This window comes from Sebastes umbrosus, chromosome 10, assembly GCF_015220745.1.
Source record: "Sebastes umbrosus isolate fSebUmb1 chromosome 10, fSebUmb1.pri, whole genome shotgun sequence".
Classification (NCBI taxonomy): Eukaryota; Metazoa; Chordata; class Actinopteri; order Perciformes; family Sebastidae; genus Sebastes; species Sebastes umbrosus.
The window spans coordinates 9,207,568-9,225,550 of NC_051278.1; the positions used below are offsets into that span (position 1 = coordinate 9,207,568).

Here is a 17,983-nt window from a genome sequence, read left to right on the forward strand (position 1 = left end):
TTTCCTAATTTTATTTCATGCATTTCAACTAATCGTTGATGGCAAAATGTATACAAGCAGGCGTTAAGTAAGGGATAATGTACAGCGAGCCCGTCATTGTTGTGAAATAAACCCCGACCGGCATCGCCCTGAAGGGGTTTATGTCACAACAATAACCCGTTAGCTGTACATTATCCCACTTATTACATAGCTACTTACTAAAAAAAATCAATAATTTGTCAAAAAATGGTCCGCCAGAGTCCGAGATCAGAACTGCGTCCATAGCAACGGTCTGTTATACATAGCAACGATCTGTTATAAAGAAATAACAGACCGTAGAACGCTGTGACCAATCAGAATCGAGTATTCAACAAAGCCGTGTTATAAACTGTAATAAAAATCAACCTGCTCATAACAGTGTTAACAGAGAAACCACACTGAACATCATCAGAATTCAAAATACTGTGAGCAAGTATGAACACTTCTGGAAAAGGTGTAAAAAATGCTACTAAGTTATTTAAAATCATGGATATTTGTGCACAACAGAGCTGGAACATAACAAATGCCCATCACAAGTTCCTAAAGTGTGATTTTCAAATTACTAGTTTTGGTCAACCAACAGTCCCAAACCCTAAAATATTAAATTTACAATTATATAAATGACAAAAGCAACAAATCCTCATATTTGAGGAGCTTAAACCATCATTTGTTTGACATGTTTGCTCGATAAATGGCAATTAATAATTTATCAAAATTGTTGCAGAGTCATTTTCTTAACAAATCCATTAAATGTTTCAGTTGTAAATATAAAATTTGGAGGCACACAGTAGGATAAGCCCAGGTGTAGATAAGTAAATGAAGGATGGCTGAATTCCATTTAGCTGCTTCCATTTCAGGGTCATGATGGCTCATTGTCACACTGTCATGGCTTACTGGGACACTTGAATAGAACGGAGCCATTGTTCATGTTATTAGTAACACGTGTGCTTTTCCTCCTCTGAAAAATCTAAATGTCTGTTGTGAAAGACACAGAATATCTTAAACGCTAAACTGTGATAACATAATGCATTGCTAAAAATCACTACCTAAAAAAAGAAGTAGTACTAGTGAAGTACTAATTTGATGTAGCACCATCTAGAACAGCTTCAATATTCAATTAAAAAAAACATTAGTTACACATCAGAGTATTAATAATTAATAGCGCTCTGAAAGAGGCCATTCTAAATGATTTTTTCTTACTTTCTACTCAAACAAAGCATCTGAATACTTCTTTCCACCACTGATGGTCAAGTACATAAATGCCAAAAACCCATGCTGTATGCTTAGCGCCTCCTTCTGTCAGATTTATATTTGTGACAATAAATAACCAAAGTAAAACATGGTCAACACAAGAATAAAAAGCTCTTACTGGTGAATTATAACAGGAAAAAGATTATTTCTCATGCTGCAGGTACTTTCCTTAATGCAAAGGAAATTACATTCTAACAAAATCAAGACACAAGCTCCACTAATTTAATGTGTTCTTTTGTTTCTTTGTCAACTTTTGCAGTATAAATTGTCAAAACAAGATATTTTCATCCAGAGCTCCTGCAGTTACACAGTACAGTCAGTGGGAATATGTCTTTGTTTTGGACCAAGCAACACAACGACCAACCTTGAAAAATTAAGCAGCACAAATAGCTGCAGAACATGCAACGGCACTGGATGGAAAGCAGAATCTCATGAGTCATTTGTTAACAAAATGAGTTGATAGTTTTGTTCTAAAAATACCCTCAGACACATCACCTGGAGTGAAGTGTCCATTCAAAAATCTGACATTTCATATTCACTCTTTTAACCAAAATGAAATGTTACAGTGGGTATACAGAATGTTCTTTACCGTCCACAAATTAAAACTTAATAGTGAAATCGTGCAGCCTTCTTGCAGCTGGTAAACATGAGGAAGTTGTATGTATCTTACTAACTAAATTAAGCAAAAACAACCACATAAACTTTTCTGAAATTTAATTAGAATTAAACATTTACAGGAACAGGAAAAATCAATAGAAACTGTTTTCCCTAAAATATATAATCACAATGGGAATATATGAATACATAATAGAGTGCAAACCAGTTGACCACAACCAAAAAATCTTTTCTCTACAGCAACTTTTGAAGATAATTTGTCTTACTCTACTACTCAGATAGAGTAAAAACAAGTGGTGTCCCTCTTGTAAACACCAAATCAATATTCTGCATTACAGTACAACATTTAGCGTCTTGCAAATTAACAACATATTTGAGAGGGAAAGCCTACAGGCAAACTAAAGTTGCACGAACACAAGAACTGGGAGCTTAAACTTTCATTAAATTTCCTCACTGACAGGCATCTTCCACCCTCTGATCTCAACATCCCTGACCGTGCCACTTAGAGTAGCAGTTCCGAAGCGGCGTCAGACACAGGGGCACCTCGCAGATCCGGCACATCCAGGACGTCATCTGGTGCCTCCCCTGGGCTTTGCAGTGGCTGCACTGCCTACTCCCGACAACCTGGTACCACTCGGTAGGCTGGATGGCCACAGGAAGGTGCTCCCATGACGTTACTCTTTGCCTGTATCTCCTTGGTGTGTATCTCCATCGGCTACAGTTGCAGCCGCAGCCACGTCTGCGTTGCATGGAAAAAGGTGCCCTAAATCCACGGTATTGCTGAGCCTTATGGCGGTGTGATGCAGCAGCTCCCCTGGATCTCCTCCTATGAGACCTGGTCCACGGAGCGTTGTGGGGTGGTGACCAAGATGTTGCAGGGGAAGAAGGAGCAGAAACCCACCATTCTTCTTCCTTTGGATCTACATGATGCTTCTCCTCTGGAGTGAAACTACACACACACAGACAGGCAGGCATTAATCAATTTTAAAACCCGACAGTAGAAGTGCAACAGGAGTCTTAATGTGCTACTACAAAAAGAGAGCCCGACTCTAGACCTCTGCATCACTCACCATATCTGCAATTATTTTAACAATTTAAAAAATTAAGAATAATTAAAGGGACTATTTGTAACTTTGTACGCGCATAAATGTAGCGGGTCGTCACACATGCGCGCTCGCATATGCGCGTTCGCGTGTAGCCGCTGTACCCTCCTCCTCTGCCTGCTCGCCTTCACTCAGACAGCTCAGCTCGCTCCACCTCTAGACGTGAACGCGCGTTCACTACACACTGCAGAAGAGTTAGTTTAGCTCTGAGAATATCTAGTGAATGTACAGGGGACGTTTGTGCAGAAATAACTGCTGCAGCTCCTCCAGACCAACAGAGGTTTTCCGTGTCTTGTGAAGTGACGGAGCTCTACAGAGATTTATGTTGTCTTCTCGTTACCGACCGGGTGCCGGTGTCTCCTCTGCTCTCTCCGGCTGCGGGCGGAGAGAGCAGAGAGACACGCTGGAGAGCCCCGCTGCCTCAGCCTGCACTTAGGCAGGAAAAGCCAACACTAGGATCAGATCTAAATCATGTTCATGGAGAGACCTTCGTCTGGTCAGCTAACATTACTGCCAAGCAGCTGAAATATAGAGTGATATTGTGGTTTTAGCTGACTTGTGTAGTCTCACTGTTTTGAGTGATGCTCGTTCAGGTATATTGAGAGCGAGCAAGCGCGAGCCCGACGCTGACTTTCGTTGATTTCACAGCCACAGGTGTCGCTGTTAAGAAGCATTTCTGAAAGTTACAAATAGTCCCTTTAAGTAAAACTAGAGCTGTCGCAGTTAATGAGATAACGTGTTAACGCAAAACCTTTTTAACGCCACTAATTTCTTCAACCCATTAACGCAAACTCTCGCAGGTTGTAAGGGGCTCAGTTTTAAAGCGAAAGTGAAGATACATGTCATACTAGCTTTTCGCGAAGGAGGCTAAATAATGCTCTAAACTTGCGCTACATTTTGGCGAGGAAAAACTGGCATGGCCATTTTCAAAGGGGTCCCTTGACCTCTGACCTCAAGTTATTGTATGTGAATGGAAATGGGTTCTATGGGTACTCACGAGTCTCCCCTTTACAGACACTTTATGATAATCACATGCAGTTTGGGGCAAGACATAGTCAAGTCAGCACACTGACACACTGACAGCTGTTGTTGCCTGGTGGGCTGCAGTTTGCTATTTCATTTTGAACAGATAAAACATGTGCGTTTAATCACAAGTAATCATGCATGTGATTAAATAACTGAATTCATTGACAGCCCTAAATAAAACATAAATAGCTAGCTAACACCTAGCTAGCGAGCTAAGGCTAACTAGCATAATTGCCTCCACATATAAACACATTAATTCCCAATATATTGTAGGTCCTGGTGGAAAACACAAGTGGCCAAACTATCAGTTTATTAAGCAAACTGTCCCTGAATGCTCAATAAAGTAGTTTTAATAGTTAAACTTGCTCGACACTGACGGTGCTAACTATGCTAACTAGCTATGCTAAGCTAACAGTACAGAGTTGTAAAGACGTGGCCGAACTTACTCATCCAACTCGGACTCCATCGTTGAAACAAGCCCGTCGGTGTCATCTGCGAACTGCCAGTCGGTGTCGAGGACCGCGTAACATTCATCCCATGTCGGGTTTTCGTACATTTGATCCACAACAATCCAGCGGTCGTTGAAACGCCGGCTGGACATCTTAGTTGTTCAGAAGATCAAGTGCAGTCAGCGGTTGGTTGGTTGGTTAGCAACCGTTCCTTAGCTGCGCGACCTGCTACCAAAGAGTATAGTAGAAGCCAAGAGATTAACTCCGGTGTTTTTTTCCGCTGCCGCCCTTTTGGAGGGAAAAAGCTTATTATATTTATAATATTTTATTGTTCAACACAGGCCATTTCGGTAGAATGACAGTAGAAGAGAAATAATTTTGTTTGTGGCACTTTTTAGGCGGACGTTTTAATGGCATCAGGTAGTGTCTTTCGGTTCCCAAAAGGGCGTAGCTTTGCTGCTGGGAGTTGATGTTGCATCTTTCACCTCTTGGCAATATATGTTCTTTGATGCTGCTGCTGACAAATCAGTAGCTTGACCTCTGACCTGATGATGATGATGATGATGATGATGATGATGATGATGATGATGACCAGTTCAGTTCAGATTTTCTTCTTCTTTTATTTTTTATTTTATTTTATTTTTATCCCTTCATTTTCTTTATATGTATTTACCCATGTAACGGTTTAATTGTTTATTGTATTGTTAACAGATATACATAAAATAAAATAAAATAATAGTATAAAATATAAAATAATGTATGTATATATATATATATATATATATATATAAATTAAACGTCTTCATCTTTGGTTTAATGGCTCAGGCAACCAAAATGTTGCATTACCACTGTAGATTTTTTTGTATCATTATTTTTATTTATTTATTTATTTATGAACTCTTCAGTTAGGAATATAATATAAAATATGATTTTAATTTACATTCTTTAATGCACATTTTTTTAGGAAAGTATTATTAGGATTATTTAATGTGCATTTTTATGTAATATGTACATCTCATCTGTCACTGCCAATATAAACCCTACTCACTGTACATACAGTATATATAAACATCTTTGCATGTACATACTTAACATAATCATCCAGTCGATGTATATCCATCTAGTATGTATTTCTTTGCACTGTTTGTATTATTTACAACTTCCAGAACAGACTAGACTTGTATATAGTATATATTATATATATACATATATTTTTTATTTTATTTATTACTATTATTTTATTTACTTTTGGTCATTATTATAGTATATTGAGAGAGCTGCATTAAACCAGAGTCAAATTCCATGTATGTATGTACTTGGCAAAACAAACGTGATTCTGACATCAATTAACATGAATTAAAGAATACAAATGTGTTCAGGTGCTAAAAAATGAAATTGGCAAGTGAAATTCCCTGGTTGATTTAAAGGATTACACCATGTTTTTTGGGGTAGATTGTCTCACCTGTCAGTTTTCCTGTTGGTGTACACTCCCTTTCTCAGCACATTTCATTCCCTGCTGGAGCAGTTATTGTGTTTCGCCTTTTGTGAGACGTTGTTGATACCGCAGAACAAATGGCCAGTGTTGTGGAGATATGGAGCGGTGAGCTGTTATTTTATAAGAGACTCACTTAATCCCATAGTAATCCCTGTATTAGATCACACTCTGATGGTGAAACAAGCGCCGGAGAGGAGGAACCGTAGGCAGGAAGAGAGCAGCCTGACAGTGAGCTCACACACACGCACACAAAGGATGGACATACATATAGGCGGCTTGTTGTGCGTACTCACACAAAACCATACAGACAATCAAATATATGCACATGAGCAGCGATGCACACACGCAGACACAAACGCCTTTTCTTATCCACACATGAGCAACGTGTCACGTGACGACAGTAAGACCCCCCCTGAGATGAGTTTGTGAGTGAAGGAGCGAGCCAGAGAGAGAGAATAGCTTCTCCACAGATGGAAACTAGGACACCAAACCCCTGTGTGTGTTTGTTTTGCGTCCTGCTGCATCTGCGTGTGTGTGTGCGTCCATCTGTGTATATGTCTATTCTTGTCTGTCGAGGAGTTGGGAGTCTTGTGTGCATCATTGCTCGTGTGTGTATATGGTGCGTTTGGGTGCATGTGTTTGTGTGATGCAGTGTAAAAAAGGGAACAATCCAGTGATGAATTCTTGGAGTTTGTGTAGCTGTAGGTGTTCGTTTCCTGGAGAGATGGTGTGTAACGACAGACTGTAAAATATGTGGAATGGGTGAACTCAATGTGAGGTTCAATTCCCAATGCAAGCTCCTCACTGGTGCCTACATTCACACGGTTATATCTGCTTTCTCTCAAGATAAAATAACTGGTTTAAATCTATATAGATATCAAGTTTCAAGTTTCTTTCGTTGGCAATGGAAATCTTGGGTCTCTCAGGTACCCTTCAAAAATGCTCAATAAAAATGTATATATATCAAAAAGGAAAATCACACAAGTAAAAGCAAAAAAATCAAAGACATAAAATGGAGCAAGTTAAAATATAGGGCTGAAGTATTGACATACATAAATATAAAATAAGTAATGTAAATATAAATTTGTGGAAGGCAGTATTTCAAATGGATAAACTGAATGTAAACATATGCATGATGATCAGCCAAATGCATTCAGAACAATTAGTCTATTGCTGGAAACAAATCTCCTTGTCACTTTGGCCAGTAAGCAACATGCATCTATATCACTAAATCTGTTTGTGTTGTTCTAAAAATAAATAAATGAAGCAAACTCATATGAACAAAACTATCTGTGAAAAAAATCAAGAGAAAGTATTGAAAACGTGCAACAGCTGATGTGTCCTGGAAGCATCATCTAATGCACTGGTTGGTTCCTAACCCCCACTAGGGGTCACCAAAGCTTCACGGGGGTCGCAAGGCCTTTTTGACTTTAAGGGGTGTCAGACAATTTTACATTTTAAATATACAGTTGGCGTATATATCTCAGCATTTCATTGATTTCTGTGAAGAAAACTAAATGAAATTTTTATTTTTAAAATTTGGTTTATTATGTAAGATATAAACTTAAAAATTAGAGTACACAGTTAAAACAACCACGGAGCTAATAGAACAATGGCCAAACACTCGATTTGTCCCAGTCTTTGGGAATGTCTGCTCTAAAGGAAGCATAAAAATGTCCTGACAGATGTGATGGAGCAGGATTCATCTTGAGGATGTCTGTTTTACAGTATATTCGTGATGATTTCATTGTTAAACTCATCTATGCGTCATATCTTATCTGTCTGATGTGAAGAAAAACACAGTTGAAATGTTTTCCTAAGATAAATGAGTATCTATCTACAGTACTTTCTATTAGAATTAAAATCTGAATTTGCGTAATTAAGTTAAACACTGATATATTTGTTGGCTTACAAGCTCTTACGTTTTACTAGCTTGGCACTGCCTGTAACACAACATTGTAATTGTTGGTTGATCTATAATATCCACCCAAGCTCTCTTCTAATGTCGTCTTTCCAACTTTTTAGCTCTAATGTCTGCTGTCACACATCAATACCCTTTTTCTGCTACTGTTACAGCCACGTCTGAATGAGCATTATACATACTGTTAAGTGAGGTTATGTTCAAAAAGTACAGAAGTAGAAGAGGAACTCCTGGATTGCAGTGAGCACCACAAGCTGACGATATGTAACAGTACTAAAGTACCAGAGGATGAACTTTTCTTTGTTTCCTCGCTGACATGACATCTAGTGGTCAGAACAGAAGAACATTATGGAGATCCTGGAAATGTATTTCTCAACTGACAACTCAAGATTAAACAGTGCTATGGTCCAAAATAGAGATGTTATCAAGCTCATTACCAGCTTCTGTGTTCGGCTAATTAACAACCACTACCACGGCCTCTGGGGAGAAAGGAGGGGTGTCTGTTAGTCACATCCATCTCAGGAAAACCAGTAAGAAGTCACACAGTCCAGTTATTAGCATTTCTAGTTTTGTACTGTACGTTACTCCAGGTAGCAATGTCAGAGATGAGAAGATTGATACTATTCTCTAAATGTATTTCCAAAAATGTTGAACTATTCCTTTAAAGAAATGCAACTGTCAGACCAACCCTTTCCATGTTGTTTTCTCTTAAAGAGGACCTATTATGCTTATTTTCAGGTGCATACTTGTATTTGGGGTTTCTACCAGAACATGTTTGCATACTTCAATGTTCAAAAAATGCTTAAAACGCTCTGTTTGAGCTCCTTACAAAACCACTCCCTTTTTTTTAGTTTAGGCAACAAAACCACTTGGGTTTAGGAAAGTCATCATGGTTGGGCTTAAAATGACTGCGTAAACTAAGTAAAATACATACGGAAATGACGTAACATCAGTACAGAAAACAAGTCACAAACGCTACGACAAAACACGTGACAAACATCACTAGCGTAACTTGCAAAATGAAACACCGGTCTCAAACACCGGTTGAAAGTCCTGTGTTTGTTGGACCCATCCACCTCCCCTCCCGCTTACCATAAGCAGTCTTTCTCTGTTTTTATTCTACGTCACTAGCTCTGAGAATATAGCTTATTCATGCAAATGCATTTGGATTGCAGTTAGTACAGACTAGATGGTGTGAAAACGACACGCCAAAAGCAAGAAGAGCGTTCTTATAACACGCTTTTGCCTTGCGCATTATTTACACGCCTTTTCGTGCGAACGGGCTGGCTAAGCAGGTATTATGCCAATTTATTAGACAGCTTTGTTGAATACTCGAGTCTGATTGGTCAATCACAACGTTCTACGGTCTGTTATTTCTTTATAGCAGACTGCTGCTACAGAACGTTGTTATGGGCGCAGCTCTGATGTTGGACTCTGGCGGACCGTTTTTGCATGTTACGGAGGAAAAGGCAGGACTTCAAGCAAGGTGTTTCAGGCAGTTCAGGAGCACAGTGTTTCTGTTGGGGAGAGTAACTCCCTTTGGTGTGGACTTTGGGCTTTGTAACTTTGCAGACCTTTTACATGCACAAAAAAAATATATATATATATAAAATATATTACACAATAAAGGAAAGGGAAAAAGCACAAAAGCATAATAAGTCCTCTTTAATTACACACTATAAGCTACCAACATCTCCAGAAAATATAATAGTAGGGGTTCTGATGGCGTTAAAAAGAGTTTGAAAATATGAACTCCTCTTGAGATAAAACACACCAAACGCCTGCTGCCTAACAGGTGAGACCACATGTAGCCTTCTCTAAAAGAGAGGGAAGGGGAGTGGGAAGAGGAGGGGCGGGACCAGGAAGTAGCCTCAGCCAATGACAGCTTGACGTATGGCACCGGCAGCACGCGAGGCGGGCGCCGTAACCGAGGGCGTCTATAAATCCTGCGCTAAGGATGAAAGACTGCCACAAAGGAGATTAGTGTCCACATCAGCTAATGAGGTACTATATCAGCACGGCCCGGCACCCGCCGTAAAATATAAACACACACACACAATCACACATATACAGTACACACATGCACCTGCACAGAAAGCTCATACATAAATAAGTGTATTTGCAGACACCCAAGTGTGTTTGTGCAATAACACATACTAGTCCTACAAATAGCACATTGCATGATGGGCTACACACACTTTCTCTTACACACACACACATACAGTAAAAAAATATATATGCACAGGGGCATTAAATATCTGCAGTTAGATGTTGATCAATACTGTAAATAATTTACTTTGGTTCCCTACAGATGTTACAAAAGGGCCAGGTGAGGGCCTTTGTCACCACACCAGATGTTTCCCTGACACACACACACACACATTATTATTATTATTGGGTCAATGGGAGGACAACTTTAGCTCAAGCTCCATTCTCTGCGATTATATGCTATTTTAGTATATAATTATTAAATAATGTTTATAATAAATTAATTTTCGACAAATTTTGAGGTAAATATTGGGGTAATTTGGCAGTAATTCCAAAGAAATTTCAAAGAGGTTACTTGCAAATTATTACCACTTACTTCAAATTTGTAAAATGAATTGTTACCAAAGGCACCGTCCCAAACGACCCCGCTCTCCCCTATTTACACACATGTGTTGATTTTTCATTGTGTGTTGGAATCCCCCCTCACCAATCGTCAGCATGTTTTACACACACACACACACACACACACACACACACACACACACACACACACGCACACACTCTTTCTCTGATCTGATTGAGGGTAGTCACGATGCTGCACTTCCCTTTTTCCACCACTAAATGTCTCTAGTTAGCAAACATAGCACCTGGTAATGTAAAGCTCTGCCTGAGTGTGTGAGGAGGTGAGTGAGTGTTTCAAGTGTGTGAGAGAGAAAAAGAGGGATCAAGGAAGGAAAGTGTGTGTGTTTGGTGGAGGAGCATACCGTTTTTTTAGGAGGTTGAGTCAGTTTTTGACTTCTGGCCCCGAGATTGAAACTGAGATGACTATTTCTGTTGATTGACCTTCGCAGTAACTAAGGCACAAAACGTCTTAATCTTTCCCTTTAAATAAAGTTTCCAAAGATACCAATCACCGTCTATCAGGCTGAACTATGTGTACATAATTATACATGTAGACATATAGAATGTCCATTTTAAGCAGTGGTGCAGCCATAAAACAGTACAGTCAAAGTTTTATAGCTTCAATGAAGCACTAGAACAGGCAGAAAAATAACATATATGTCACATTGAGGTACAGTGTGTCAGTGGCTCTATGCTTCAAACTATGAAACTCTAGGTATCACTCTAATGTCACTTTTGCATGTGTCAGTTTCCGCTCGTTACATGCATACAGTGTTTTTTTCAAAATAAAGTTCTGTGTTCTCAGGAAACGTATAGTTTCTGCTGGTTAAATTCATACTTTGTAAAACAATAAACTTCCAACATAGTTTACTTAGTTTTTAGGAAAACTTGATTAGATTTAGGCAACAAAAGTACTTGTTTAGGCTTAGGTAAAAGATTGTGCTTTGAGTTCAAATAAGTGCATTTGTTACGTAAAATAACTATATTTGTTACGCAACTAACGTACACTGCGTTAAGTACGTACGTTATGTAACAAAGTTAAGGTAAAATAAGTTAACGTTTACTTGGTTTCACAATCTCAGCTCAACTCTGGGTCTCCGGTGATGTGATTGGCCATTGCAGCATGACGGGTTGCATTCCTCCAAAAGTTGCTCTGTTTCTACTTTTCCTCCAAAGGCCGCTGCGTTTTTTCGGCACCCCTTGCGGCCGCCGCAGCCGAAACGCACTACCCATGATCAAACAGAATGGGAGGAATGTTTTCACCGCACTCACACCGATCTGGTGTGAATGCAGCCTAAAGGGTGCCTCGGAGCATCGGCATCAGCAACAAGGGCCACTGACTAATCGTCGGTATTTGACAAGATGGGAGTGAGAACGGAAAGGTTGATCAGACCTAAATTAGTAACAACTTCTTGAAGTTTTGCAACCTTTTCAGAACCACAGAAACATCTTCATTATACTGATGATCTCAGCGAAAAATATGAATTTGTGTTTATGTATGTATGCGTACATGACCATGTGAATGTGTCTTCCTTTTTTGTGTGTGTGTGTAACAGCGCTGCACATCCCAGGGTGTGTGCACTACAGTGTGAACGCCATACAGTGAGAATGTTATTTGTGTGCGAGCCTGCTTTCATAAGGGAGTGTACAGCAACGACCAGGAGAGAGATGGCCCCCTTAAGACCAGTCAATGAGAGATGGACGTGGAGACGGACGCAGCTAGCGAGACTGGCGATCAATAGTAATCATGAGGCGCTGTGGCGTTAACAGCAGATGACACATCGCTCAGGCTTTTCTAGTGCGCTGCACCCCGACACAAAGCGGCACAAAGCCATAATTCCTTGTAGGCGTCGATCAATAGATATACATTTGCACAAGTATCAGACGCATAGTAAGATTATTTTTTAAGGTATTTTTGCCTTTATTTGATAGCTCAGTCCTCTCAAGGTGTAACTTTTTCGGTCACAGTGGCAATCAGAGGGAGTTGTGTCAGCTTACGTACATCGTGGTCGTTCCTTCACCCAACAATACTGCGTTAGTGGCATTTTGACCCAGACAAAAGTAAATGAGTGTGGCACTCTGTGATGTTTGGAACAAATCTACAAGCAAGCATGACACAGACTTGTCTCTGAGCTCACAAACACCTCTCCCAGGGGCAAGCTGTGATGCACAACTATTACGTTAACATGATGGCAACATAATTGAACAAACGTGACGAATGAACATGCTGAGTCTCCTGTAACACGTTCCTAAAAGTAATACAGGAAGGGGGCTGCGAGGGAGGAGGGAGTGAATTTGCTAACCCTGAGAGGAAGTGTACGCTGGAGCAACGGTCTGTTATACATAGCAACGGTCTGCTATAAAGAAATAACAGACCGTAGAACGCCGTAGTATTCAACAAAGCCGTGTAATAAATTACAATAACAAAATAAAACAACATAACAAACAAAAGAAATTGTAAAAATTGACAAATTAATTGATAATGAAAGTAATGATTAGTTGCAGCACTAAATGTTGATTAAATAATCAGAACATATACTAAATATCTGCATGCTTTCCATCCACTCTTACAATTCCTGACAACATTTCAATCAGACGATTACCGGTATCCTCTCCGCCTCATCCTCAACGGGAAAAGGCTCTGTATAGAGTACATTTATAAAACCAACATTACGTGTATGGTTAACAGCACCAGTGGGCTGGAAACGCCAGTGGATGAGGCAGCGATGCCAGTAATTCTGAATCAGAACTGGTCTAAAAACAGCCATCTGAGCAGTCTGAGTTAAAACCACATAAAAGCACAGAAACACAGCCCCGGACATTACAATTAGAGAGAGGAGAGGTGTTAGTGTGTGTGTGTGTGAGAAGAAGTAACACACAACACTCTTCTCTCGTCTCCCATGAGAGGAGGAATCAAGACTTCAAAAATGGCCCTTTCTGTGAGAAACACTTGGCTTCAGCACAACAACACACACTCCTCTCAGCTCAGCCATCAGTGCAGATAATGAGCCCTGAATATCATTAGCACAACACACCGGCTGCGTGCAGCACGCGCTGTATATCGTTACGCTTATTAAAACTTTATTTATCTCTCTATCATCCACTTTCAAAGTGTTCTTTTAAAAGCAGGGAAGCACACTCACGTCAGTTCATTCAATACAGATGAAATGAATGGAAAGATGTTTTTTGGTGTTTATACAGAGCCCAGATGAAACCAGAACTTATGTATGATCGTAAATAATTAAAAATCAAGCCTTAGAACATAACCTTGGACAGTATGTTGTGTGTTTAAAGCTTCAGTAGGCAGTATATTTTTGGCATCATTGGGCAAAAATTCCATAATAACCTTTCAGCATATTGTAATTCAAATGTTCTGAGAGAAAACTAGACTTCTGCACCTCCTCATGGCTCTGTTTTCAGACTTTAGAAAATCTAGCCCGTGACGGGAGACTTTGACCAATCACAGGTCATTTCATTGAGAGAGCGTTCCTATTGGCTGTGCCCCGGTCATGTGACCAGAACTTGGAGTTCCTTCATCAGATTTCACAATGGCGGCGGCGTCACAAACTTTCTAATTTTACAGCTAAACCGTGCACTACAAGATGATTCTGAAAACATCTGAGGAGAGAAATAGGCATTAACGTAACATAATAGATTCATATTTGATCAGCGCTGCCTAGTTTGACCGTTTGGTCGGAGTTCGTGAGTGATTGACAGCCGGCTCTCATAGACGGCAGCTGGACAGCAGACCTCAGATCAGCTCTGACTGCTTCTTTTCCTTCGGTCTGTAAAATCTTGCAGATGCCGTTAGGAGCACCGGAGGACACAGAGACACATGATTTTTTTCAGGTTACCTGTTTCATGTACTACTGTCACAATATAGCGACCGTTTTATAAAAATAACTTTTTTTAATCATATTTGCTCATATCTCGCCTACTGAAGCTTTAAGGGTGGTATTTTTTTTTTAACACTCTAATATTATTGGGGTTTTTTATGTGAATGCATTAAGAAGCCATCATTTTGTGGGTGAATTTGTTGCCAGTTTACAGAAAAGGCCGTCCATGATAATTAGCTGCAGTTCAGACATGACTGTAGCAATATCAGGACAGGAAGGATCAAACTACAAGATATTAGATGAACTAAAATGTAAATTTCAGGGACTCTCTATTAGTTCTGCTTCAGAATATGGATTGCCATGTGAAGTGTCTGACATGTCACTGTGGTAGGTGAAATAAAACCTTAACCTTTGTGAGTTACATACTCCCAGGAAGTAACCTCAAAGACCCACAGAAAACCGGTTTTAAAAGTACTTTTAACTGTTACAGTTGTCTAGACGATACAACACACTGCTAGGCTACATACTGTATCATTCAGGCCTAGCGATATCCCTGCCAACACTTCTTCACTTTAACTTTGAGTGTTTAGTTTGAGTAGAGTGGAAAAAGCGGGCACAGTAACTTTGCACTTTTGGACCGCTGTGCCAGGCAAGATTAATCAATCCCCAAGTAATTAAATGAATCCATGTCTAGCTATACAGCCAGCGCTACATAAGGCCTCCATTCTGCCAAAAGTTCCCCTCTTTAGAGCCAGTGATTGTTGTACCGAGCTTCAGCAAAGGGAGTGAGACTGCTATGTACAGCACACCAAAGCACTCTTGGACAGCCGTGGCGTTCGAGCCCGGCCAAGTATCATCAAAGTGCTGGTTTGGCAGCTGCCCTGAGGGAAGGCAGCCAAGGCCAAGTAAGGTTCTAAACCTGACACAACTACACAAGTAGAGGAAGGTGTTAAAGGCATGTCCGCCAGGAACGTTTCTCCAGCGCTATCATATCGGACGAATCTGCTTAACTCTTGTTTAACCAGGCCACACGATGGAGGAAGTCTTCTTCACAGCACTGGAGCAGGTCAATACAACCACAAACCCCAAGAAACAGGACAGGTAGGGTGGCCAACCCTCTGTCCTCCATCTGCATATCTGACTGTAGCCTACGTACAGCTACTGCGCTCACCATGAAAAACAAACTTGCAAGCGTTCAACTATGCTTGACCCTCTGTGGTAGTGAAATAGGTTGCATAGCCGTGGACTGCTTGGGTGGTCGGTCTGGGTCTGATGGGTCCAAGCACCAACCACAGCAATAGTTTGACATTTTTTAATTGAGATTTTGTTTAATAATCCAACATTTACTTCAAATTTGGCTCCATCCATTCAGGATTTCACTCACTCAATACGATTATTTTTGTCTCCAGAGCAGCCGTCGCAGCAAAATGAACTCAGGTACATCTCAGGTATGGATCAGTGCATCAGGAGGCAGACTGGCAGATGTCTTTAAACAAGCTTGTGGTGGTGAGGTGGTAAGTGTCAGCTTTAAGACACAGCTTTACTCCACGATGAAATAAAACCTGTTAACTGAGTATCTTAAATGTTGTCAGTATGAACGTGTTCCTAATCTTTCTACAGTACATGGAGTTTACACTTTCTGCCCATGTTTGTATTGGCTTGTAGCCACTTCCTCCCACACGGTAAATTTTCACTTGCAAAATCTAAAATTGTCCATAGTGTATTGATTTGTGTATGTGATCTACCTCTGAGGTTGTTTCCCTGCATCAAATGCATGCTGGTGATGCTATAGGAATATTATGGAAAAACAAAGGATGAAAGGATCGTTTTAATCTAAGAAATGATGTAGATCAGTCCAGGAGATCATTGTGGTGGCGATTAAAGTATCTTAGTAAATCAACCATTAAGGCTCCTATATACTACTCACTGTTACTACTACTACTACTACTACTACTACTACTACTACTACTACTACTGCTACTGCTTCTACTGATGTACCACTTGTGATAATAACAGACACATGGACAGACAGAAAGACTGAAGGTACATACACACACACACACACACACACATACATACATACTGTCTGAACCCATTAAGACGGATTGTCTTAAAGGTTGCAGGCAGAGTTATGTAGTCCAGAAAAGAAAAAGGAAAAAACACAGCACTCACCACTTTGTCCTCCTGCAGCCCAGTCAGCCATCCATGTATAATGAAAAGAAAGACAGAGAGAATGTGAGCAAAGATGATATCTGAAAGCATGGCAATGATCCTGCAGCCCTACCAGCAACAAACACGGTAATACACAGAGATTTCAGTTATGCTACCACTCTTAAATATCAGATTTAAATTGAAATGCTCCAACAAGTCTTTATACTTAAACAACTAGATCAATTGTTAAGTGTTGGTAGGAGACAGGATGCGAATGTGTCAAAGTCAAACTTTAAAGAAACTGTGAAGTGCTAAGTTTGAGAACATAATTTGGTGTGGTGGTAGAATGAGTTGTAGTCAAGACCACCTAAACCGAGACCAAGTCATGACCAAGACCAGAGTGTATCAAGACTGAGACAAGACTTTGAGGGGTTGAGACCAAGTCAAGACCGAGACCAGTGTGAGTTCCGCACTGCATGACACACTTGAGATAAAATGTGTAACGAGCAAACGAAGAGGCACTCCTCAAATTGATCTGAAAAACCCACATTCCCATAAAAACACCCACAGAAAACAAAGATTTTCTTCATTCACCTCTTGAGAAATGTCTCATAAAATAAAGTGAATTTTATGTGTGGGGAATTTCCCTTTGTTTTCAATGAGCAAACAAAAACACTAAGGAGCTGAAATCAACAATCCTTTTCTTTGTTTTACCATCCGTCTATCACAATACAAATTTCTTTATTGTAGTGTGCGTGTGAAAGGGGGTGGGAAGAGGTGATATCCAGTGATAGTAACAAAAAAATTGAATTAGAAATGAGTCAAGTTATTGGCTGCATTTGAAGCAGGAAGTTTTACATCCAACTACAGTAATGATGAACAGATAAATCAGAATGCACAGAGTCACAATGCACAGACAATTTAGTGATATCCAAGCGGTTGTGGTGTTGACCGGTTTTGAAATAACAGCTTAGCACAGTGACTGAAAGCAGGAGGAAACAGCTAGTCTGGCTCTGTCCAAAAATACACCTACTAGCACCTCCAAAGCTCACTATTTAACACTTACACAAACAGAAATGTTACAGCAATTTCTTGCCAAACTAAAGTTTTTCCAACCATCCATGGTAGGTGTATTTTTTAACTTTGAAGAGAGCCAGGCTAGCTGTTACCCCCTGCACCCAAGCTTTGGGCTGAGCTAATCGACTACTAGTCTCGCGAGACCAGACAATCGGAGATCTCCGCCTACCGATCAGTGGCGAGAACGGCCATCGGCAGCTAGCGACCCACAGCCATTTTATATTATAGTGATATATAAATACTGTGAAAGTATCAAAACACTCAATCCATGGAGAAATACATACAGCCCGTATTCAGAAACTGTGCATTTGAAACAAACCGCTAGGATTTCTGTCCATTTGTGATGTCACAAATCTACAATATTTAGACCATTTCACAGTTTTAAACGTAAACATACTAAATGTGTCCCAGTTTATTTCCTGTTGCAGTGT

The 17,983-nt window shown here is 40.1% G+C and overlaps 2 protein-coding genes across 13 annotated transcripts in view; both read right to left on the reverse strand.

The window, feature by feature from the left end:
- LOC119495401 (regulating synaptic membrane exocytosis protein 1-like) overlaps positions 1-17,983 on the reverse strand; it is a 103,359-nt gene that overhangs the window by 48,649 nt on the left and 36,727 nt on the right. For all 12 annotated transcript variants that reach the window (XM_037781803.1, XM_037781807.1, XM_037781806.1 and 9 more), the window contains exon 4: positions 16,497-16,508. In XM_037781803.1, the coding sequence (XP_037637731.1) occupies positions 16,497-16,508 (12 nt within the window). The remainder of the gene's footprint in view (positions 1-16,496; positions 16,509-17,983) is intronic.
- LOC119495403 lies at positions 1,967-4,926 on the reverse strand. The gene is made up of 2 exons (XM_037781816.1): positions 4,460-4,926; positions 1,967-2,833 (listed from the first exon to the last, which is right to left on the reverse strand). The coding sequence occupies exons 1-2, from the start codon at positions 4,612-4,614 to the stop codon at positions 2,365-2,367; spliced, it is 624 nt and encodes a 207-aa protein (XP_037637744.1). The 5' UTR covers positions 4,615-4,926; the 3' UTR covers positions 1,967-2,364.

Excerpts from the sequence above, each read along its gene's own strand:
- LOC119495403 (XM_037781816.1), bottom strand. The coding sequence starts at position 4,614 with ATGTCCAGCCGGCGTTTCAACGACCGCTGGATTGTTGTGGATCAAATG. Across the intron at positions 2,834-4,459 it reads ATGGAGTCCGAGTTGGATGA|TTTCACTCCAGAGGAGAAGC; the intron begins GTAAGTTCGGCC and ends GTGTGTGTGTAG.